Genomic DNA, 25675 nt, shown 5'->3' on the forward strand with positions numbered 1-25675 from the left:
ATTTGGAAAGAGTTTTTTACATGATTTATCCAAGTAAAATGTTATAATGCAAGTAACTTTTTTCTGATGTTATGATACACTGATTGTGTGTTTAAAAATGTGGTAAAAAGTTGTGGTAACTTTATAACTAATTTACCTTATTACTGTTTGAAGTATCTGTAGCTTTAATTTCAAGCAATAATCTGTTTCTGATTTTTTTTATTTTTTACTTTTAAAGTGCTGACAGTCTTCTTTATTTCTAGAAATGGATGACTATTTTGTCTAATTTGAAGACATATGGCTTATTTAGAAATTTCTGTGTCCATCATTTATGTCTTACAATTCTTTTATTAAGTCTCTGTATTGTTTAATACTACTACAGGAGCTAACGTTCATGCAACAACAGCAACAGGGGATACAGCACTAACATATGCCTGTGAGAATGGTCATACTGATGTAGCAGATGTCCTACTTCAAGCAGGAGCAGATCTGGTAAACTATGTCACTTTTTAAATCCTAATACTTAAAACCAAGACAAATTAATTAAAAGTTCAGTGGAGATTACAGATAAAAGGTATTTCTTTTAATTTTCTGTTGGCCTTTTTGCTATTTTTTCTCTCATTTGGTCATTGTTTTTTCCTACACTCTTTGGTGTCTGTTTTTTTTTTCTTGTTAGTGGGGTCATACAATCTATTTCCCCTTGTCCCCCATAAAAGGGAAATTTTGTATTAGATACATTAATACAAAGTTTTTCTTAGGTACTTAGCTATTTTTAGAATATAAGTATTTAATAGTCCTCAACTTACAACTTAGTAAGAAGGATGAAATACTGAGTTTATTGTAGGGTGGATTATGAAGAGATGTCACAGCAAAAGTACAGACAATAAAGAAGCTCAGAAGACGTAAAGACGTCATCTGAGATATTACATTAAGGCTTAGAAAGGTGGATATGGTGATGTGACAAAAGAGATACTCCTGTTGGAAAAAATAGTGTGAGGACAGCCTGACGGGGAAGGAAAAGCAAACGTGTGTGGGGAAAATAGTCTTCCAGTTTCACGTGTGAGGAAGTAGAAGTGAGACATGAAAAGGTAGTTAAAACTTAAGTACCCATATGTTCATGGGGCTGAGATTAGCAAGAAAGTGTGTGTTCTTGTAGAAGTTCATAGTTTATGACAAAAATTCACAGGCAAGCAGAAACAGACCCCTCCATTAACTAGTTTTGCCAAGTTTAACTTCTCTTTCCTCATTTATGGAAGGAGAAGAGTGGAACTGGATTACTATTGTGGTCTCTTTCAGTTCTGTGTATGTTAGTACAGCTCTTGAAGCCCTTATGGCACATATTATACTCTAGTTAGTTGTGTGCCTATTTCTTCAAGATTAGATTTTGAGCTTTCCAGTGTTTACCACAGTGACTGTGAAACATACAGCAATGTATCTTGCTTAGTTAATTGCAATTCAGACAACTTAGTGTGTGGCTTAAGAGAAGACTCAAAAGTTGTTCATCAGATGTGAGTGTTAAAAAATATATATATTATATGTATTATAACTCAAATCTTTATATTCTAAAATATAACTTGGAAAATTTCTCCAAGTGTTCTCATTACCCAGCAATAAGAAGAAGGCAATAGATTCTCCATTTTTTGAGACCCAGAAATCTCTAGTAAGACGTTGTAATTGGTGGTTTTTGAGCTATTAAGTCACTAGCCTTGTTGTTTTCATATAAGATAATGTGGTTTTAATGGGAGGTCCATAAAGAAAGGGAATGATGTACTTGCAGAAATTCATACAGGTAGGGTGCAAGGTTACAAAAGGAAAATCACTTGGAGTAGATGGGGATAATGCTGATTGGAGAAGGATGTGCTAGAGTGCCATTCACTGGTCAAGTTCCACAGTCCTTTTGGTAGAGAGAGAGAGAAGGAAAAATTACCCAGATGGATTTAGATGAAGGTGTCACAATCACATGAATATAATTTCAGTTCTTAAATTACATCTGTAGAACATGCTTCTAATTTGAGTTTTAAATTTAAAAATGTATTCCTTAAATTTATTTCATTTCAAAGCATGATATTTAATATCTTTAGACTTAGAAATTAGTCCAGTTCTTTTCCTTTTTATTTTCATGAAAAAGAATAACTGTACACTAGCAATTAAATATCAATTAAGTCTGTGTTTTTTACATAGGAACATGAATCTGAAGGTGGAAGGACTCCTTTAATGAAAGCTGCAAGAGCTGGTCATGTTTGTACTGTTCAGTTCTTAATTAGTAAAGGTAGGTTTGGGTAAGCAGTAGTTTTTTTTTTTTCCCAAAGGTGTCTATTCCCTGCCCTTGGATATTTAGAGATTGAGAGGTAAAGGACAATTTTTGGGTATGACTGGTGGAGGGATGCTACTGAGATTCTGTGAGTGGGTGGTTGATAAATATCCTCAATGCATAGAGCATCTCCAAACAGTTCCATAGTCCCAAACTATGAAGGATTGTCATACTGAGTACCATCCTTGTGAAGGAACACTTACATAAAGAAAAATTTCTCTAAGTAAAATTTTGAGGGTTTAGATAACTTAAAGTCTGTTCTGTTTATGTAATAATGTATCCTGAAACCTGGATTCTTATGCCACTGAATTACTTTAAGGCAAGTCACTTTTCTACTCTACATATCCTTGGGCCTAAGTTTCCTTCTTTGTAAAATATAGAGAAATGGTCATAAATACGGTATAAAAAGTATTCAAAACTGAAATGTGATAAAAACCAAAATGCATGGAAGATTTTCATCTATGGTCAGTAATTCTACTTTGAATATCAAAAACCATTTTAAATGACTAACGTATCATATTATTATTTCCTTTAAATTATTTGTGAGGTGTTTACTGTGTAAGTTCAAGTTGAAATAGTTTTGTTTGCAGAATTCATCATACTTTTTTTTTTTTAATGTTTATTTATTTATTTTTGAGAGGAGAGCATACACACACTTGTATGACAGGGGCAGGGGCAAAGAGAAAGGGAGACAGAGAATCCCAAGCAGGCTCCACGCTGTCAGCACAGAGCCCTATGCAGGGATTGATGCCACGAAACCTGAGATCATGAACTGAGCCAAAAGTAAGAGGCAGATGCTTAACTGACTGACCTACCCAGGCGCCCCACAGATTTCATCATATCCTTAAGTATAGGATATGAAAGATTTTACTGTTGATTCAACATTGATAAAAGAAAGACTATACAAGCCATGTACAATTAAAATGGCAATATATACCATTTCCTTCTTAGCAAAAATACTAAAGAAATCTCAAGTTTGTAATTGTTAATAATAGCAAAAGAAACTAAGTCAGAAATCAGTTACTGGTCAAATTACTTTAGGCAATTTGAACACTTATTTGTGATGTATATTTATACCATAGTATTTTCAAGAATGGAATTATTTATATAATCACAATCCTCTCTCTTTGATAAATTTTAATTAATCAGATTCCATTTTCTTTCTGCTATTTTATATCCATTTCCTGCATTGCCTAGCACACTGTCTAAATCAGAGATGAATTCATACTGGAGGGGCAGTGTACCTGTTTTCATGCTCAGATATTTCCCAGTGAAAGAAGCCAGTAGTACTATTACTTTCTATTCCCTGGTAATTCTCTACATACCTAGAGAAGGACTTAAAATGTAGATAAAATTTTGTTTTACTTTTGTAAAACTAATTACATTAGGAGTAATATATACATTTATTTTTATCTTCTACCAGTGCATACTAAAATATTCACGGATGAAATTATGTCATGTTTGTCTGGGATTTGCTTTAGAGTAATTCAAGATGGGAGAGGAGAATTGATAATGGGTTTATGTGAAATGAGATTGGCTGTGTGTTTATAATCACTGAAGCTGGGTAATGGGTATATGGATATTCATTATGCTATTCTCTCTATTCTTTATGATTTTGAAATTTACCATAATTTAAGAAACCTCAATCTCCTAACATGATTTCCCATGTCTTGTCTGTTTTAGGAGCGAATGTGAATAGAACCACAGCTAATAATGACCATACTGTACTGTCCCTGGCTTGTGCAGGGGGTCATCTGGCAGTGGTGGAACTACTTTTGGCTCATGGGGCAGATCCTACTCATCGTTTAAAAGTATGTAACTCAAATGTTTCGGGTAGCATTGTGAATTAATTCTTCACTCTTGAACATTAGAAAATATCATCTACCAGTTCGATTTATAATGGCATTCTAAACATATTCATTTTCTTCTGTTTTGTTAGAGGAAAGTGTTCTTTACTAAACCTAAGATTTGAATTGCTAGGGCCTGTTAGCTTTATCATCCTTAATGGTTCTATAAGTTAACTTTTTTTTTTATTTTTCCCTTTCTGTGTCCACTCTTAGGATGGCTCAACTATGTTGATAGAAGCAGCAAAAGGTGGCCATACGAGTGTTGTTTGCTATCTTTTGGACTATCCTAATAATTTGCTTTCGGCCCCTCCACCAGATGTCACTCAGTTAACCCCCCCATCCCACGATTTAAATAGGGTAAGATTCAAAACAAAAACATTTTATATCATATCTTCTTTATCCTCCTTTGGCTCATAGTTTCAGTTTAAACAGATCTGACTATACTTTGTTATAATATGTAGTTCTCTTTATAGGTATGCAGTTGAAATGGTTAATGATATAATCTGGTTTAATATTCAGATTGTAGATTGATGTGATTTTGCTTTGTTTTCTTACTATGGCAAGAATAACCATTTGAATTCAAAGTGCATTAAAAAAGTGTTGTGGAGAATAATTTGGCAACAACATATTTTAAGTAAATATATCAGTGTCTGAGATTAATACCATATTACAAATATTTTGAAGAAGTCTTTATAATTTATTCTTAAAGCATGTTATTTAATGGAGTGTGTAGGAAAAGCAGAGATATAATCAGTTTCCTTTGTCTTAGGCTCCTCGTGTACCAGTTCAAGCACTGCCCATGGTTGTCCCACCTCAGGAGCCTGACAAACCACCTGCCAATGTTGCCACTACTCTTCCCATCAGGAATAAAGGTCAGTTATACTTCTGAAGACTGTTTTGTACATGTTATCCAGGTAAAAATGATAAGATTACCAAAAAAACCTAGCCATTTATAATTATTTTTCCACAAAAGGTGAATTTTACTAAGTTGACATAATTAAAAATTTTTTTTACTAGTGAAAAAGGCATGTTACTGTGAGAGAAGATAGTTAATAGCACTGATTTATGCTAGAATTGTCAGCATTAGCAGGAGAAATTCAGATGCTCATCTCTGATGCAGTTCTGATTATCCACCATTTCTTGTAATAACTGGTCATTTCTATTCGTGTTAAACTGTTAGGCTGGGTATAGTTGGATGACAGTTTTGTAAATTACTTAAATTTCTGTAGTGATCTAAGGCATAAAATGAACAAGTTAGATCAAAATTAAACTATATTTTAGAGTAACTGGTTTAATGTAGATTTTATATCTGGGCTACCTTTCTCAGTCAATAATTGAAAGTTACTTCAGATATGCTTGTTTGTTTCTCTAGAACTCTGAGGTCCATATTTGACTTGTGGATGTTACACCATGCATGTTTTAAGTCATGTCCCAAAACATTACAGCTACCAGTTTGAATCAGTTTTTCTTTTTAAAAAGTTTCACCTGAAGAACCAATGTGGTTTTAATTTTTTGGTTTTTAGCTACCTATATTATTTTACCAACAAGAATACTAAGTATTTCCACCAGCTCTTTACAGTCACTACTACCAGTCTAGAGCCTTGGCACCTTTTTCAGTTGGTGTAGCAAACAACTGATTGCTGTACCCATAGCCAGATCTGTTTATTCACCTGGCTGTCAGAAGATACAGTGGATGGCGTAGTCCAGCATCTTTTCTTCCAGGGAAACTGAATCCCAAATCTCTACTGGCCAGGTAGCTGTGTGAATATGTGAATTTATATCTTGCCTTTATCAGTCTTGAAGATGGTAGTCCCCCAACAAAGACAAATTTTAGCTGGATATAGATTTCCCGGTACTTCTCAGTGGTTTGGGTACTCTTTGTGTGTATGTGTGTGTGTTTAAAAGACATAGACTATCAAATGTGGAAAAACCTTGACTTAGAGGTCTAAGTTTTCCTTACATCTTAATAATCTAGCGTTATTTTTCTGTTCTGATGATAAGTTTTTACATCTCTATGACCAGATGAAGTATCTACACATAGCCTTAGATTTTACTTTAATTGCACCACTTAGATCTCACAGACCTGCATCCCTCTATTGTCTAATTTTAGCCATGTGATATTTTTAAAATTAATTTCCCAGAGATTTCTCTATGCACATAAAATACATACATTTTATATTTATGATAAAGAAGGTGGATTTGTTTTTAAACTTCTTAACAGTGCATTTTCACCTTCTGTGGATATGATAACTTGGTGCATAACTGTTGGCACTAAACCTCCCAACAGTAACTCTGTAATGAGGATGCCATTCATGTGCACTTCTGAGGGGGTTTCTTTTTCACACAGCTGCTTCTAAACAAAAGTCCAGCAGCCATTTGCCAGCAAACAGCCAGGATGTACAGGGTTACATCACCAATCAGTCTCCAGAGAGCATTGTAGAAGAGGCTCAGGGAAAGTTAACAGAACTGGAACAGAGGATAAAAGAAGCCATAGAAAAGAATGCACAGCTGCAGTCCTTGGAACTGGCTCACGCTGACCAACTTACCAAGGAGAAGATCGAGGAGCTGAACAAAACAAGGGAGGAACAAATTCAGAAGAAACAAAAGATTTTGGAGGAGCTACAGAAAGTAGAACGAGAGTTACAACTGAAAACTCAGCAGCAGCTAAAAAAGCAGTATCTAGAGGTTAAAGCTCAAAGAATTCAACTTCAGCAGCAGCAGCAACAGTCTTGCCAACATCTGGGACTGCTAACTCCTGTTGGGGTTGGAGAACAGCTTTCCGAGGGAGACTATGCACGGTTACAGCAAGTGGATCCCGTTTTGCTTAAAGATGAACCCCAGCAGACTGCTGCTCAGATGGGTTTTGCACCAATCCAGCCTCTGGCCATGCCTCAAGCTTTGCCTCTGGCGGCAGGTCCCTTGCCTCCAGGGTCCATCGCAAATCTTACAGAACTGCAAGGAGTGATAGTTGGACAGCCAGTACTGGGCCAAGCACAGTTGGCAGGGCTGGGGCAAGGAATTCTGACAGAAACACAACAAGGGTTAATGGTAGCCAGCCCTGCTCAGACCCTCAATGACACGCTGGATGACATCATGGCAGGTGGGTTTATATTGTTATGAGCAGGTATCAAATATGATTTGCTTAAGGCGAGTAAGAGTGTGCCAGAATTTTTTGCCATTACCCAACTTGAGAACTATTTTTGGACTCTTGACCCATGTATATCCTTAGAAGTATTAGTTCAATCTCAGAAGTTCTCAGACGGATACAGGTCGAATTAAAGATTAGCTCATGCAATACAAGTGACTGAAACTTTTTGGCTTAGCTGGGTAGGCTGGGGATCTAGGTTTTTTCAGTAGTGGGGTTGATGTTTGAGTTTTTGTTTTTGATTTTGTTTTTTCTCTTTAAGTTCAGAATACTAAGATTGAATTTTGGCTTTTGTGCCTCTGTATTCACACCATTAAACTGGGAAATTGATAGAAGTTGAAGTGCAAAACTAGTAGGACACATCAGGAAGCTTATTTGTGAACAGAAATACTTTATATCCTAATGGATCAGACTTCAAACCTGATGGATATTAAAAAAAAAAAAAATTAAACACTTTTACAACGATAATAAAGTACCAAACCAAATAGGGTTTGATTGTATGTCAGTGATTTTATCCCCTGTGAATGTTAATGTGTAGTCTCTTTCTAATTGTATTATGGGAAGTTGTGGTCCCGTGACAGTATCATAAATGATATATCTTTCAGTGTGTAGCCAGAGAAATTATATTCCATTATAATTAGTTTCATTGCAAGAAGAAATATTTTAGAAGGTTGTTTTAATGATTCTAGTTTTTGGTACTTACTTTTTGTGAGTTCTGTAACAAAGTAGTAGAATGAGATTCTACAGGATTATAAGCCATAAGAATGCTATACTGTGAAGGATAATTTTCTTGATTTAAGAAAAAGATAAAAAAGAACATTTGAAAAGGAAGGAAAAGAGAAAAAGGCAGCAAGTAGTGAAATTTGATAGTATTTATCTGTTTTCTTCCCCCTTTTTTTATTCTTTGTTGTATACTTCTATATGATTAAGTTTTTCTAATTTTGAAACTGTTTTGGCAGCATTATATAGTATGATGAGGTTATATATAATTTATCTTTCATCTTTCAAAAACATAAAAGAAAATTAAATTGTATAGTGTTGAGATATTTAGCTAACATTCAGAAATTAAGACACCAGCTAATGAGACAGATTTTGTTCTTACAAATTGCTCTAAAGTTTCCTAGTTCTCTTTTAGTATCACCCCAGCAACAATATGTGGAATGAAATTCTTTGCTAATCTTAGAGGGTGCAGTAGTCTAATAATCATTAGTAAGAACTGTGAAGATTCTTAGAGTGATAAATATAAAATATTTCTATAGATTTGAAAATTACTATTAATCACCATTAGCTGCTTATAATAATTGGGATTGCAATTAAAGAAATGTTAGTATCTTATGAAAATTGTACATAAAATTTTTCTATAGATTTGAAAATTACTATTAATCACCATTAGCTGGTTATAATAATTGGGAATACAATTAAAGAAACATTGGTATCTTATGAAGATTGGAGCACAGTAGCCAAAAGTCCCAAATTTGGTGTTACTTACATGGCCATTAATCTAGGTCATAATGGTCTTCTTTCTATTATGTTGGTTGAACTACCAAAAAATGTATCAAGTTATTTAAATGAAGAATGGACATTCCTACCAGGGAATACTTAAAAAAAAATTTTTTTTTGATATGCTATCAGAATTTACATGATGTTCTTGGGCATAGTTATCAACCTTGATTTGCCAGTTGTACAGTTTTTATGCTGATCAGAATTATCAGAGGTTTGTAAAGTAGTTTTTCTGTTAATTGGTTTACCAAACAAAAACAATTAAATTCTGCCTTTGTGTTCCAGGTGTTTTCATATAAAAAAAATTTCAAAAGCACACAAGTTTTTAGGAAATAGGATAAATACTTCCCATTATAAAAATACTCTTCCTCTTTATTATGCCCATTTATATGGAGAGAGGAGAGATGACCAGACGGAAGAGCAGGATTAAAAACATCCAACCACTTACCTGCAGTCCATCCCTGTCATCATGCATGTGCAAATGCATAAACATACACATATACTAATGCACTCACTTCTACGACTTTTTTCTTTAGACAACTTCTTTGGTAGTATTTGTTCTTTCAGTTGACTAATGATCATTTCCATTTCTTTCTTTGGGTTTCTTAATATTTTGTAACCTCATTAGGTGCCGTATTCCTTCCCCACTTAAGCATAACCTCTTCTTTTTCTTTAAAGAACCTAAATAAACTTGTTCTTTATTCCAATTTATTAGACTCCTCTTGTAAGATTCAGTATCATTTTCTGTAGTACTTGGCTGACCCAAATCTTCTGTCTTGCCTGTTCTCCATCCTTGTCAGAGCAAAATCAGTTCCTTATTTAGCCAGTCTTAACACCTTGCCTTTGCTGTGCTCTCAAGTTCTTTCTTTCCTTACCTAATGTTAAAACTTTTCTAGAGCATCTGGTGCTCCTTCTCTAAAATCAGACCCTAAAATGAAGTACCACATGTAAAGATCTATACCAGAGTTCCTTCAGGTACCTGCATATTTATAAGTTGTTACTTTTAACTGTAGGGAATGATTGAGTGACAGGCAGGTATTTAGTTCTAATAAACCAATTTCATAACTACCCGAAATGAAATGAAATGAAATGAAATGAGGGAATTGGTGTTTCCTCTCCTTTTAGATGAGGTGGCAAGAACAAGCAATTTGACCCAAAATAAGAAAACTAATTTTAGTGTGTTCTTTAAAAGAACTTACTCCAGTTAAAATGTAAATAACAATATAGTCCTTTAATAGTAAAGCTTAGATTTTTTTTACTATTGTGAAATAAAAATCAGTTCTTTGGACAGATTGGTGTTCATTCTGTTTAAGCTGATTTTTGTATTTAGCATTTTTATTTGTGAAAATCAGTCAAATCAGAGGAGATTATGGAATCTGTTTTAAGAGCCATAGATTTTATATGGTTTTGAGATTTTATATCTAGAATGTGTACATTTAAATTAACTTGATTTTTTTTAACATAAAACTATCAATATGGAATAACAATATCAAGGTCATTAGATAATCAATTTAATATATTAGTACATGCCCTTTTCTATTTATCTGGATCCCTAAGGATTCAGTGTTTTGTTTTGTTTTGTTTTGTTTCCTTTCTTTGTTTTTTCTTTAGCTTTTAAGTGGACTTAAAAATGTATAATCATAGAATGTGTGTTGCTATAATGTATAGTGTATGTTTGTGCCTGAACTAAGGATTTCATGTAAAATAGATTTCTTAATTGACAATCATGTTTATAATTGTTATAATAAGGTCAATTTCAGTTTTATTCTTGGCAGGATCATAACCTCTTTTGCCTGGTTTCAGATCCAGTTGTGAATCATGATTGTTTTCTGTCTGATGTAGTTGATAAGTATGTTGGTAACACACATCCACGCTACTGTTGACCTTTCAAAGATTTATGCCCACACTTCAGTGCTATAGCATTTTTAATATGGGGGAAAAAGGGTTGGTGTTCACATATCAGCTCCAGAAGTGAATCCATGAGGGAATATAAATACCCTCAGTTGCCACCACTTCTGGAGTCCTCCCACCTCAAGTACTGACCTAATTAGCCCCTTATTAATTTGCATATTTTGGTGAAAATAATATCATGGAAAAATTATACTTAGAACTAACAATAATCTATATTTGAAGGATGATTGTGCATACATGTATTTCTACCTTAATCTTTTAATTTTGTCCTTGTCAGTGTGATTGGTGGTTTGATTGGTGGGCATTTTAACCCCCTCAGAATAATTCTACATGAGGGAAACTATATTTCTGTGTGAGGATCAAATTTTTATATTTTACTATACGGTCCTACTGAGGACTACCATTCAGAAAGTTACCATCCCCCAGTCTGCAGTTAGTAAAAGAGTAGGAAGTGTTTTAAATGATTCTATAGTGAGGTTCTCCCCAGTGATATTACTTTCATTGGAATATAAGGTGTGACATTGGCAGGTTAAAACTCACACTTTCCTCCGTCTGAATTTGACTGTTTTACCTTTTATTCGTTTTCTGATTAAGAAGCTATAATGAAAAAAAAAAAAGAAGCTATAATGAACAACTATCCATTTGCATTTATATTCAATTTGAATTCATAAGCATATTTTTGTTTTCAGGGCTATTTTGAATTGAGGTTTTATGAATACATACTGTAATAGAGGAATTTGGTTTTCACATGGATTATTATTTAGAAAATGGGTTATTCTCAATATACTTTTTATTTTTAGATTGTTATCCCAAGTCAGAAATAACCAGAAAAGTGAGTTATTAGTGCTGTGACAGTTTACCTATAGACCTTTTGTTTTAAGAAGTCTTTAAATATTTTCTAATAATTATTTCTTACTGTTACCTAACAATGTTTCATCCTTATTAAGTGCAGTTATTTTGTTCAACAGCAGTCAGTGGAAGAGCATCTGCAATGTCAAACACTCCTACACACAGTATCGCTGCTTCCATTTCCCAACCTCAGACTCCAACTCCAAGTCCTATCATCTCTCCTTCAGCCATGCTTCCTATCTACCCTGCCATTGATATTGATGCACAGGTAAGCTCTAAATTCAGGATGGATGGTTTTTAACTAAAATTATATCATCAGTAAAAACATTAATCGTCTTAGACTTAAGTCATCTTAGACTGTTTTGTCTCCAGCTAGAGATCTGAGCCACAGTTAGGAATGTGAATCCACATTTTAAAAAATAAAATACCAAATACAGATTATTACTGATAATTATGTGATGGTCTGGTTTTCAAGGTCATCAGTAACTTTTTTTTAACTGTAGTCTAGAAGAGGTTGTTAAAAGAAATAACTTATTTATAATTAGTATGTATTTTCTTCTAATCTTAAATTAGAAGTTATGCTTCTAATTTATAATGGGTTACACATAAAAGATTCTTCCATTTATGTATCATATATACTTAATTGCATTTATACTGTCTTTGAAAGTTCTGATCTCGCCAACTAAAACATGTAGTGACTGTCTGTATCTTAGGACTAAGTCAAAACAAAACAAAACAAAAAACCCAATTAGAAAATTAGTTTACCATGTAATCTCAGGTCAGAGTGAAGTTGGAGAGGGGAGGATAGCTTGTGTTTTGTCCTGGAAAAAAGCTTAAGATAAGGCCTAGCTTAGAAGACTGCTGAATAAGGTAAAGGGTATATGGCCTTACTCAGTACTGAGAACTGTTTGGTTTATTTAGTTTTGTATTTTGATTTTTACCTGGGGTTGGGGAGTCCCTGGCTAGCTCAGCTGGTAGAGCACATGACTCTTACTCTCAGGATCGTGAGTTCAAGCCCCACTTGGACATGGAGCCTACTTAAAATAAAAATTAAAAAAAAAATTTTTTAATTAAAAAAATATATATCTGGGGTGGGGAAGGCATGACATGGGTGAAGGTGGCAGTATACATAATAAAACTTTTTATTTTGTAAATGATCAGTTCTTTGTAACCCTGAATTGCCTAAAGTGTGTGTGTGTGTGTGTGTGTGTGTGTGTGTGTGTGTGTGTGTTACCATTAAGGCTCTGTACTCTCAACCTATTGAAAATAAAGCTTCTGGGGCTTCAGGGTGGCTCAGTTGGTTGAGCATCCGACTCTTGATTTCAGCTCAGGTCATGATCTCTTGGTTCGTGAGTTCGAGCCCCACTCGGGCTCCAGGCTGACAGTGCAGAGCCTGCTTAGGATTCCTGCTCACTCACTCTGTCTCTCTCTCAAAATAAATAAATAAAATTTTTTAGAATGTTTAAGAAAATAATGCTTCCTTTTCATTAAAATGTTTCTTGGTAATACTGTGAAAAAGGAATTACATTTCTATTCTTACTTGCTTTCCAAATGTTAAGTTATATGTACTTTTTTTTTTTTTAAGCACTTAAAGTTGTCAGGGCTATTTTAAGGAATTGTCTGAGTTTCAGACCACATATATGAAGTAACTACTTTTAAATAACCATTTTCCTGATGAAGAAACCAAGGCTAAGAGAGAGATTAAACATATCGCTGAGGATCAGTTCATTTAGCTAAGTGATGGGGTTGAGAGTCATACTTAGGTGGGTTTGACTTCAAAGACACCCTCCTTAACTACCGTACTCTATAGTATGTTTTTTAAATTTTTTCAAATTAAAAAAACTATGAAATATTCATTTATGAACCACATGGTTTATATTTAATAATATATAGCAATATAGAACTGGGTTGAACTTGGTATTGAATTTGCATTATTTTCCTCCAGGCTTTTTTCCCCTCTAAGGCTGTTATGTTGTAACCTATAGCTGTTATGTTTTAACCAGAGATCTAATTTCTAGTTTTTATATGGAATTAAGAATTGATCCATAAGGAAAACTAAAAACCTCACCAAATATAAAAGGATTTTTTAAAAAATTCTTTTGAATAAAATAGCCACAGAAAAAATTCCTCATATGATCATGATTTTATTGAGTTTGAAATTGTTATAGTGGTGGTGAAATTTTATCTGACTGTACTACTCAACCAGCTATTGCTGTGTTATAAGTTAATTTCTAAGAAGTTACATAGAAATATTTCTAATTTTTTTAAATTAAAAAATCTAATATGTTAATTGTAGTTGACATGCTTATGTAAAAAGATTGTGTCCTTCTTAAATATGTGGTCTCTATATTGAGGTTTTTCAGTTGGGATAGTCTATCATGAGTTACACTGCTTGTCATAGAGTTTACAAAGTTCCTGCTTAGAGATACTAACTATTCACCCAACAGCTAATTTATGGTGGAGCCGTCTTTCAAACCACCCCATCAATCTAGGTCTAGAATCTATGCTCTTAACCACTGAACTATGCTACCTCCTTTTCAACTTTTTATCTTAAGTATGAACACTGATGTTAATTATATTAACCTGGTAAATTAGATTATAGAAAATAGGTCCACCACCTAGATGGCATCTTTTCTTTCTTTCATCTTTGCATCTTTTCAGCATGTTTCCTTGGCCATAGGGCATATTTACGGCAATTCTTAATTTAAAGAAAAACAAAACAAATGTTAATTTTTTTAAACCTTCAGCGTATAAGTGTCTTTTAAAATACGCTAATGAGTCTTCACATGATCATACTTTAAACTCATTTAATTGATCATTATATGCAGAAACTAATATTTTTAACAAGGATGAACAGGAATCATGTTTAATTTCTGGAACTTGAAGACTGCTGAAGATGAGAGTTTTCACTCTTTATAAGGTTCCCCAAATCTTACATTCTATAACTAAAAATTACCTTTGGTGTGTAAGTATGTGCCACAGGCTCTCTACCTCTCACATAATGATTTTATTGAATCAAGTTTGTCAGGATATATTTGTTTTTATTCGTTTTGTTTGGTTTTGGTTTTGTTTTTTTTGTTTTGTTTTGTCTTGTTTTAAGTAAGTTCTGTGCCCAGCATGAAGCTTGAACTAACGACGCCAAGATCATGAGTTGCATGCTCTAGTGACTAAGCCAGCCATGTGCCCCTTTCCTGAATATTTTTAATATATTTATATTAAGTTATATCTATCTACCTATATATATAATTTATAGATATAATTTATATATAAAATATATATAATAACATTTAATATATTTTAATAGCATATACTGTGCTGTTATCAACATTTACTTTAGGAAACATCAATAAATGATAGTTTGAAGGAATTATTTGAGACTTTTACTGTATCTTTTTTCATAACGTAGCTCTAATCTTTATTTTGCTGGAATGGCATAACAAAATTTGTATCTGGGTACTGTTAGATACAGAAATTAGTAATCATGTAGAAACTTTTAAGAACTATAGGTTTTATATGAAACAGTACATCTGGTTGAAGGTTAGAGTTGAATACTGGTAAATTAAATATTTTCTGTATTTATTGTGTGAAATAACATAAATCCATGATTATCTTTTAAAGAGGGTAGACATTAAATTTAACTTAAATGTCAGGACTGAAATTATAAAGTATGTTAAAATTATGTTTTGCCTTTAATGGATAAATATAAATATCTTTTGGATATTTTTCCCTTGTTGGTTTTGCATTATGGAGAACAGTTTCATCACAATGATTTAATGAGAAATATTAAAGAGACCAGGAAAAATGAGTTAATAGTGGTATGCAGTATGCTGCCATTAAAGCATTCTTCTTTCAAATGCATGCATTCTACTTGTTTATGTGAAGTTTTAAGCAAGTTATTTATTACTTAACTGATTATTGTCATTATTCCCTGATAATTCTCATTCTTCCTAAATGCTTTTTTTTTTTTTTTTTAATCTTTTTTGTATTTTATGTGCTACCTCTGACATGTTTAGAGAATGAGAGATTTGGGATTATGAAGGTTATGGAAGTCTAAAAAAAGCTTAGCCCTTGAAGTCCTAATAATTTTCAAAGTAATTTAATTATGTAGGTATAATTATTAGATCTATTTCCTTTTTTATTTTTTGTTTATTTTTACAGACCGTTCAGGTGTATTTTTCACCTATATCCCAGCTCATTAAAAGTTGCTTTTTCCGTTAGTATTGCATCTGTCTTATGATTCCTTCTTATTTTTCATTCCTACATAATTGAATAGTCATGTTGATAATTGACATAATATTTTTACATTGAATATAGTTTTAGCATTTTTATAAGAATAGAGTCATCATAACAACATCTGTTACATACAAAATTGTATATTTTATGGTATCATAGGTTACATGGAAATTTTCTTTAGAATGTAGACCTGAATGAGCTTTTAACAAAGCTTTGGGCATCTCTCTCCCTTTCAGGTTTCTCTTAGATATAGATACATGACAATGTGTGTGACTTCTTAGCCAGTGTAATATAACATGACTTTAGTGATACATTGCCTTTCAGAAAGTCATCAACCTATATTGTTACCATTATTTCCTTGATTAGTAATCTTGAAAACACCTATTTTTTTTTTTCTGTGCCTTATCAATCATTGTTAATTTTAACCCAGACTTTTGCTTCAGTTAATTTGTTTCTTGAGGTATTACAAATCAGGATAGTGTTTCTTACCGTTTGGAGATTGTATAGGTGTGTATTAGGAAGGTGGAAACCTCACTTCAGAATCTTTAAATTCTTTCATTATTGTCTTTAGAAGATTATCGTAAGATATTAATGAAGTTGCCCACTCTTAAGTTCCCCAAGGAATTTGACAAGCCCTCTTTTCTTAGCTTTAAATATTTTTCCTTCAACTCTCATAATACCTTGTTTATATTTCTTTCATAGTTTGAACTTAAATTTTCCCTTTGCTGTAATCACTAAGCTCCTGGTGAGCAGGGGCTGTATTTATTTATCTTTGTCAACCCTGAAGTACCTAACAGAGTACTTTGAACATAAAAGGTGCTTAATAAATGTTAGTTGAGCTGATGTTTTATAATGTGGGAAAAAACCAATATTTTACTAATCCACTAAAATTTCCCATGCTGATCTTTTTCAAATTTTGTTTGTTCAGTTTCTATTTAAAATTGGCACCACTTTCCTAAATTACTCTTGTAACCCCCAGAAACTCTTAGAAACCTAATAAACTTCATCATAAAGTGGACTCTTCATCATAAAGTTGACTCTTCTAATGGTCTGTACACTAACAGAGAGAGCATATAAGGCAGAGAGACTTAACATTATATTGACTTGACCTCCATTGGCCGTGCCATAGGACTGCTTTATGATGGGGAAAGGAGGATTTTGATATCCAGGATCTCCTTGGTTTTTTAAGCCGATCCTTATCAGTTATTAGCTTGTGTGACCATTGGAAGGTTATTTCTCTGAGGCTTTGTCTCTTTTTTTCTGAAATCAAACATAATAATTCCTTCCTTATAAACCTGAAATGAAGATCAAATACTATTACACAATCAGAGCGGTCACTCATTTAAGTATTCATGTCCTTCTTCATTGTTGTAGTTGGTGCATCTCTCCCTTGTGGCCATCCCTGATCTCTGCAGTCAGTAGCTCTGCTCTCTGCCAGCCTCTTCTGCAGAGCAGCTTTTGCGGTCTCCCTCTTCATCACTGACTAGTAGGCTTTTTCTTATTTCTTGACTCTATCGATTTTGCCTTTTGTCTCTTGTTATTCTTTTTTTTATGACAGAGTTTGGTTTTTAGAGTTATTGACCTTCTGGGAGAAAATGCCGTTTCTTTTTGTATTTATTACATAAATATAATAAATGTTATATAAATATGTAAACATAATATATATTTCATGTATGTAGTCGTTTGTTTTATTAGAAATAGTCTTTGAATCTGTAATCCCATATAGCTGTTGTCATTCATTTAACTTAACTGTCATTTATTGTTTCCTAGGCAAAGCATCACTTAGTGTTGCTAATCTAGAGTACTCTTGTAGTACTTTCCTCTCTAGTAGTCTGCCCCATGAATTCCAGCCATCCTGACCTCTCCAAACTCTGCCTTTTCAACTCAGGGAGATTGACAGGCTGTTTGGGTACCCAGTCTGCCCTGAAGCCTTGAAACTCTCTAGGCAATAAGTTGAGTTAATCATTTCTGTCCTCCGAGATCACTGCCATCCATGCACTGCCTCTCTAAACACCATCATTTCAAATAGTTTGCCCCCTCCCCCCCCCTTTTTTTTTGGTTCTTTGAGATAGGAAAACAAATCTTGTCTGTGCTGTTGTCTATGCTACTCCATTAATGGCTAGAAGTAAAAGTGAGTCTAACAGTGTTTAATTTAATCATGTAGTTGTAAATAGCATATGGTTGGAAAATCATACTTTTTTTTCCTTCATGCCTGCTTTAAGAATTGCCCATAAAGTTCAAATGTTATTTTGTAGCCTTTACAAAATCACATGTTAGCCGCTGATGGAAAAAGAACGACTTAATACCCGAATGTTTGATACAGTAGAATGGTACATCTGTATCTGTATTTGGTATAAGTATATATTATATAATTGATGCTGTCATTTGAAAATTATCTAATAAGCTAATCAAAAAATAATTTTTTTATAGACTGAAAGTAATCATGATACGGCACTAACACTTGCCTGTGCTGGTGGTCATGAGGAACTGGTACAAACACTGCTAGAGAGAGGAGCTAGTATTGAGCACCGAGACAAGAAAGGTAGGGCTTACTTCTGTTAATTTTTTTTTTCTGGAATATTTGTATTTCTAGAAGAATATTTGTATTTCTAGAAGAAATACTGCTTCTAGTCCTATTGTGATAGATATAATGGAAAACACTATTGTTCTTTTGCTTAGCATGTAGTGAGAAGATCATTATTTTTCCTCTAGGTTTTACTCCACTTATCTTGGCTGCTACAGCTGGTCATGTTGGTGTTGTGGAAATATTGCTGGACAATGGTGCAGACATTGAAGCCCAGTCAGAGAGAACCAAGGACACACCGCTATCTTTGGCTTGTTCTGGGGGAAGGCAGGAGGTAACATTTTCTCCATTGTAATAATTGTCCATCTGTTTAGCAAATATATGTTTTAACTTTTATGATTTGATGGTAATAGAGGATTGGCATCTGGATTTATCACAGTAACTGTCCTTTTGCTAATAGATGATAATTTCAAGTATCAGTGTTAGCATAAGGTATCGTGTCAGAAAAATCATGTTTATTATTCTGTTCATCTGAAAGTAGTATCTGCCGTAGGAATCCCTGTGTGTTGCATTCAGGCTAAGGAAATGATTAAGGCATTCCCAATCAAATCTGTAAACTTCTCATAAGCAGGGCCTATAATCATTCATCTTTTCCTATCCTAGAGTACCTAGCATGAAAGGTACTTAAGCTCAGCTTCTTTTGCTCTCTATGTATAAGATTAGTAGGGAATTAAGAGCATTCAGTTTTTAGTTGTTCTTTTCATCTTCCCCCACTCCTCAAATCTGGAAGAAAGGTTCTCAGATAAGATTGTATGATCTTTTCATTTTTTTTAAAGGAAAGTAGAACAGCTGGTGTGATCAGGTATAGGCACAAGAAGTTACAGCTTTACACCCATGTGTGTTTTCTGGCATTTAATGAACAGCTGGGCAACCTAATGTTTTAAATCTGTTTTTTAAATCCAGTTGTAAGGATTTTGATTAGCCAGTTGTGCTGTCTCTGTGGACTGACAACTTTTCAATTAGGGAGTTGTTGAATCTCAGATTTAGGAAGTACCCTGGGTTAACCAGGTCAGTGTCTTACTCAGTTTAGAAATCTTTTACCTTTTTTTTTTTTTTTTTTTGCCATCCTATTATAAAGTTCTCCTAATTATCAAACCTGAATTATGCCTTCCCTAAGTTTCCCCACTATTCTTAATTCTGTTCTTTGATTAATTGAAAGAGGTTTATACTCTCTTATATCTACAGATATTTGAGGCTGTATTTGCCAGTTACCTGTTCTCTATTTGAAGTGTACCCTATTCTTTTGATTATTGGTTTGAGGATATCTTTTCCAAATCCTTCAACTGGCTGTTCTATCCATTATGTCAGTATACCTCCTGAAATACTCTATCTAAAATTACTCTGGCCAGGGAGGTGGTAGGTTATTACTTCCCTATTTGTGCAAAACCAAACTGCCTCCCACCCTTTGCCTGTCATAACACATCAGGTTATATTGAACTCTAGTCAGCTAAACCCACTGGAGTTTTTAGTAAACCAGAAGATAAAGATTTTTAAGAGGTAGAATAATTCTTGTGCAGAAAGAATGGGAGATCTAATAAAATGGTACATGTATATAGAAAGATAGGAATTGGTGATCCTTTATCTTGTGGATTAAAAAGAATTGGAGCCTAGTGATAATAGTCTTTTTTTTTTTTATACAATTGTTGCTTTGGCCAATTTATAATTTTTAAATTTATAATTTTTGCTCCTTTATATTTGGAATAGATTATAGGTGTGTGGATAATTAGACGCACTTTCTAGAGATGTTTTGCGTAGGAGACAACAAAGAATGTGTCTCTACTGTGCTGTTCCTTCTGGTTGATAATGTGAATACATTTGTATTGTTTCCCTTCCTGCATTCCATAGTAGAGGTGATTGGTATATTAAAAGGATTTTAACCCAAATAATAGGAAGTAAATAGTGAAAAAATAAGCTACTTAATTTGATAAATTATCTCCACCGCATCAGAAAATGTAGAGATTCCTATTAATCTCAAGTTGAAATGGTATGGCAGAAAATTTTGCAATTAATAACAACATTAAATTGAAAAACTTAGTTGGGAATGAAAATGGTTCTGTTTTGGAATATGATGAAGGTAAAATTTTGATATAACTGAAATTTTCAATCATTGTATAGCTTGAAATAATACTTGCTTCATAAAATAACAATTTTTTCAGTGTTGAATCAAAAAAGAATCAGTTGATTTCCTTCCTTTCAAAGCAGTATTAAAGCCTATAGCATACTATAATCTTTGAGTATTTATTTCTTTCTGGGAATAGACCATTCCCTTTGAGAGATAACTAAGCTCAGTTATCTTTGTGTAATGGAATTAATAACTTTAGAAATTTGATTAGGGTTTTCTACTTTCTTGCTTAAGGGACTCTGTAAAATTTAGCCTAATACCATTTTTTGGTCTTGTGTTTATAACCTTGTCACATAAGCCACCTACTGTTTCTGGCTCTAAAAGCAAAAAAGTGATGGACAGAAAGTCGTAATCTAAAATTAGTCATAGCTTTATTCCTATGAGTAAAGTTTTAGCTTGTATGTTAAGATAAAACACTGTTCATTAACATTTATTTGTTATTTCCTAGTTAGTATTGTAGGATATTTTACTAATACTAAGTGCAAGGTAGGGGCTCCTGGGTGGCTCAGTCGTTAGAGCGTCTGACTTCAGCTCAGGTCAGGATCTCGCAGTTTGTGAGTTCGAGCCCTGTGTCGGGCTCTGTGCTGACAGCTCAGAGCCTGGAAGCTGTTTCAGATTCTGTCTGTGTCTCCCTCTCTCTGCCCCTTCCTCGCTCATGCTCTGTCTCTGTCTCTCAAAAATGAATAAACGTTAAAAAAAATTAAAAAACAATACTAAGTGCAAGGTAAGAGCTATGATCTTGGACAGTCCTTAACTTTTCTCTGCCTCATTTGTAAAATGAAGGTGAAAATACTAGCACTTGTGTCAAAGAGTTGTTTTGTGCATTAAATGGCATAATGGACAAAAGACGCCAATAAGTACTTAAATAAATGGTAAATGTTTTTCAGCTATCAGGGAATGTAAATTAAAACCCCAGTGGGTTACCACCACACACCCAACTAGAATGGCTAAAATTATAAAGACTGGCAATACCAATTTTGCCAAGGATGTGGAGCAACCAGGACTCACTTATTATTGGTGGGAGTATAAATGGTATAACCACTTTAGGAAAATGTCTGGCAATTTCTTATAAAACTGAACATACACCCAGAAATTCTACTAGGTGGAACCCATGAGCAATGAAAATGTATTTCTGGAAGAATGTTCATAACAACTTTATTCAAATTTACCAAAAACTAGAGACAGCAAAGCTGTTCATCAGTAGGAGAATAGATCACTTATAGTATATTCATATAATGGAATGGTATGCAATACCCGCATATGACTTTCAAACACTGATTTCATCTATATGAGGATTTAAGATAGATGAAATTAGTCTATAGGTGAGATTGACTGGGAAAGGGGCATGAATAAATAACAGGATTTAAATTACATTAGTTTTGGGGTGCCTAGGTGGCTCAGTCAAGTGTCTAACTCTTGATTTTGCCTCAGGTCATGATCTCATGGTTGTGAGATTGAGCCCATGTAGGGCTCAAGATTCTCTCTCTCCCTCTCTCTGTCCCTCCCCTACTCATGCCCTTTCTCTTTGTCCGTTAAAAAAAAAAAAAAAAAATTATTAGGGGCCCCTGGGTAGCTCAGTCTGTTGAGCGTCTGACTTTGTCTCAGGTCATGAACTCAGGTTTTGTGAGTTCGAGCCCTGCATTGGGCTTGCTCCTGTCCGTGCAGAGTCCTCTTTGGATCTTCTGTCCCCCCCCACTCTTTGCCTCTCCCCAGCTCAAGCCTTCTCTCTCAAAAATAACCATTAAAAACAAAGTATTAAAATTAAAAAAAAAAATTACATTAGTTTTATGCATTTGTCAGTACTCAGTGAATATACACCCAAGTTTTGTGCATTGGTTGTAAGTTATATATTTTACCCCCCAAAAATTTAAAGCAAGTAATATTCTAGATAATAACACATGCTAATGCACTTAAGGGAAATTGCAGGTGTCCATTTTACTTTGAAATGAGATGCATCAGAAAATGGACAGATGAAAGATGTAATAAAGTAAGTGTAGTAGAATATTAATGGTAAAATCTAGGGAGCAAGTATATGTAAATTTCTTAAGCTTTTCCATATGTTTAAAATTTTTCATAAAATATTGGGAAAAAATAAATATTACTTTTATTCCAAGTTTTTAAACATTGTTATTGATTATAAGTTTAAAAAAATATTTTTAAATCATTATAAATGAAAAAATCTTATTCCGTTTTACCACTATGTGATGAAATAACAGAGAAATGCTAATTGCTAAGATAGCATTGCACAACAACACACTGAGATCCAGCAGATCTGAGACCCTGGTCTTTCATGAACACACTGTGCCATTTTAACAAATTCCAAAATGGATTTTTTTTTCCCAAAATGGATTTTAATTGAAAAGCCTGCTTTCTGTTGGCTTGTAAGAGCTCTTGCTATCATTTGAAGCTGATTTTGTGCAAAGGATTAAAAAAAGGACTTTCCTCTGTTTTCTTATACGATATACCAGAAAAATAAAGAAATCAGAAATACACACTTTGCAAATTGTTTCACCGTAAGAAGAAAATACAACTTTTCCTCTTTTCTTTTCAGGTGGTGGAGCTGTTGTTAGCTCGAGGGGCAAATAAAGAGCACAGGAATGTTTCTGATTACACACCTCTAAGCCTGGCTGCTTCTGGTGGCTATGTGAACATTATCAAAATATTACTAAATGCAGGAGCTGAGATTAATTCTAGGCAAGTTTTATTCTCTCTCTATAAGCCCCTTAAGAGTGTTATGACAAAGCTATTTGTAGAACACTTGTATTTCTTATGCCATATTTAGAAAATGCCTTCATTACAAGTTTAGAATTCAAATTGTTAGAGATTTTTAAGATTAATTTTATTTAAGTATTTAAAACTATTCTATTGATATAGAACTTGAGAAACCATCACTTAACTCTATTTCTTATGGTACTAAAAGTAAACACAGTTTTTATGCTTTAGGATGGAAAGCCCATCTTAATAATCACTTAATAATTTAATAGTTACTTTTCAGCCCAAGTCATTATGTTGGATGAGCTACAGAAAGTAGTCTAGGTCTAGGTGGTAAAAGATTTCTAATGGAGTCTTGGTAGTATCTCATAGACTTACTAGGGCTGAGAAAAATTATTATTTTAAATAGTCCTGCAAACTAAAGAATCAAATCCTGAAATAGAATTCTATAAAATTCATCCAATTTTTTCTGGGACATTTAAATTTTATATCTTTTCCTTTTGTTCTCCCCATACCTCCACCCCCAGAACTGGTAGCAAATTGGGCATTTCTCCTCTGATGTTAGCAGCTATGAATGGGCATACAGCTGCTGTTAAGCTCCTGTTAGACATGGGCTCTGACATAAATGCTCAAATAGAAACCAATCGGAACACTGCCCTTACCTTAGCCTGCTTCCAAGGAAGAACTGAAGTGGTTAGTCTTCTGCTTGATAGAAAAGCAAATGTGGAACACAGAGCTAAGGTAAGAAAAATCTGAGATTTGTACATGGATTTATTTATTGCTTCGATATTTAAGGTGTACAGTAGCATTACGCTAATTATAATTTTAGTATTTTCTAGTAACATATATCTTACATATGTATTTAATCAGAAATCATTCTGTGTACTCAGTCAAGCATTAACTCTTGAAAATACTTTAACACTAAATTTTTATAGGTAAAAATGACATACTAGGGTTATCAGCTAGAAAATATGTACTTTGTGAAAGAGAAGAGAGGAAACATTTGTTAGTGCCAGTTATATGCCAAGTACTTGCATCTTGGCAAGTTTTTTTCACAAGTTTTTTTCACAATAAATTGACATTAAGTAGAATCATCTTTCTGGATCACACTGTAACTCAGGCTGTAGTGTCAGTGCTGAAATTTAGTTGTGACTCTTTGTAGCAACTATATCAGGTTGCTCCCCAGGTGGTTCTTTAAACATTTTCGCTCTTTTCAGTCTCTCATGTGTTGCTTTTATTTTTCGCTAAACCTAGACTGGCCTCACACCACTCATGGAAGCTGCCTCTGGTGGATATGCAGAGGTGGGCCGAGTTCTTTTGGATAAAGGTGCTGATGTTAATGCCCCTCCAGTGCCCTCTTCGAGAGATACAGCTTTAACCATAGCAGCAGATAAAGGGCATTATAAATTCTGTGAGCTTCTCATTGGCAGGTATGATGTTATCATGCCCTTCATATGTGACTATGGTGTTACTAGTGATTACTATTCTCTCTGGGCAAATTGTACTATTAAAATATCAAATGTGGTTACTTCTGTAAACTACAATTGCATGTTTTGTTTTATGTTTTACACCTACTTCTGTTATTTCCCACCTATCTAGAGCTATGCTACGTTGTCTGATTTATTTCAGTGCAACCTAGAAATACTTCTCTTCTTCCTTTCTTGGGTGTGTATACACTTTTAAAGTACTATAATACGCTATTTGAACATCCAGCTGTTGGCCTGCATATTCACATCTCCGACACAGTTTGAGTTTTCCAGAGAGTTATCGCTGGAAATCTTAAAAATCTAGCAGCAATCTAAGATTTTGTTGTTGATTTTGTTGTTGTTGTTGTTTTTTAATTTGTTTATATTTTGTTTTTGTTTTTGTTTTTAATAGCAATTAGGGCTTTTAAGTGACAGTTACAGAATTGTTCAAGGTATCAGACAGGATCCAGGGGAATCCCTGCTTTCAGTCACTTAGAAGTTCCTGCCAGTCTTCCAAAGATGCTTGCCAGCTGAATTGGATTTCTTGCTTTAACAGTCTTAAAGACATTTGCATGGTGTCCTAAGCAGTAGTATTTAGTAGTGGCTGCTATCATCTGTTATTCACCATTGAGTCTTACCATGATGCCCACTGAGTGCTAAATCTGCATGTTATTTTTAGATTCATTCTTTTCTGAAGCCACATAATAAAAAATACATAAATACAAGTAATCTGAAATAGATACAAGTGCCTTGTAAGATACTGTTTATGTCTCTTGCATACTGTTTGTTTAATGTATTGATTATGCTATTAACAGGATGTACTTATATTTTTCACTAAATAAAACTTCACATTTTCTCAGGATTGAAACCCAGAATTATGCAGTCATTAAAATAAGAAAAGCAATTATTAGTATACAGTTGTTTTTTAATTTGAAGACTTTTAAATTTGATGGTTAGAAATTCCTTGTAATTTTGAGAGAAAAATGTATTTAAGTCCTTGAATATTATATCTAATA

The 25675-nt window shown here is 33.8% G+C and overlaps 1 protein-coding gene across 8 annotated transcripts in view; it reads left to right on the top strand.

Annotated features, from left to right (window-relative positions):
- ANKRD17 (ankyrin repeat domain 17) overlaps positions 1 to 25675 on the top strand; it is a 162840-nt gene that overhangs the window by 98824 nt on the left and 38341 nt on the right. For 4 of the 8 annotated variants that reach the window (XM_027058172.2, XM_053217257.1, XM_015080023.3 and 1 more), the window contains exons 10-21: positions 362 to 471; positions 2161 to 2248; positions 3974 to 4101; positions 4351 to 4494; positions 4907 to 5009; positions 6485 to 7237; positions 11662 to 11810; positions 18206 to 18317; positions 18488 to 18633; positions 23033 to 23175; positions 23721 to 23934; positions 24448 to 24623. In XM_027058172.2, the coding sequence (XP_026913973.1) occupies positions 362 to 471; positions 2161 to 2248; positions 3974 to 4101; positions 4351 to 4494; positions 4907 to 5009; positions 6485 to 7237; positions 11662 to 11810; positions 18206 to 18317; positions 18488 to 18633; positions 23033 to 23175; positions 23721 to 23934; positions 24448 to 24623 (2266 nt within the window). The remainder of the gene's footprint in view (positions 1 to 361; positions 472 to 2160; positions 2249 to 3973; positions 4102 to 4350; positions 4495 to 4906; positions 5010 to 6484; positions 7238 to 11661; positions 11811 to 18205; positions 18318 to 18487; positions 18634 to 23032; positions 23176 to 23720; positions 23935 to 24447; positions 24624 to 25675) is intronic. The other 4 variants (XM_027058176.2, XM_053217258.1, XM_027058173.2 and 1 more) reach the window with 3 other exon arrangements.

The sequence above is a fragment of the Acinonyx jubatus genome, chromosome B1, assembly GCF_027475565.1.
Source record: "Acinonyx jubatus isolate Ajub_Pintada_27869175 chromosome B1, VMU_Ajub_asm_v1.0, whole genome shotgun sequence".
Lineage (NCBI taxonomy): Eukaryota > Metazoa > Chordata > Mammalia > Carnivora > Felidae > Acinonyx > Acinonyx jubatus.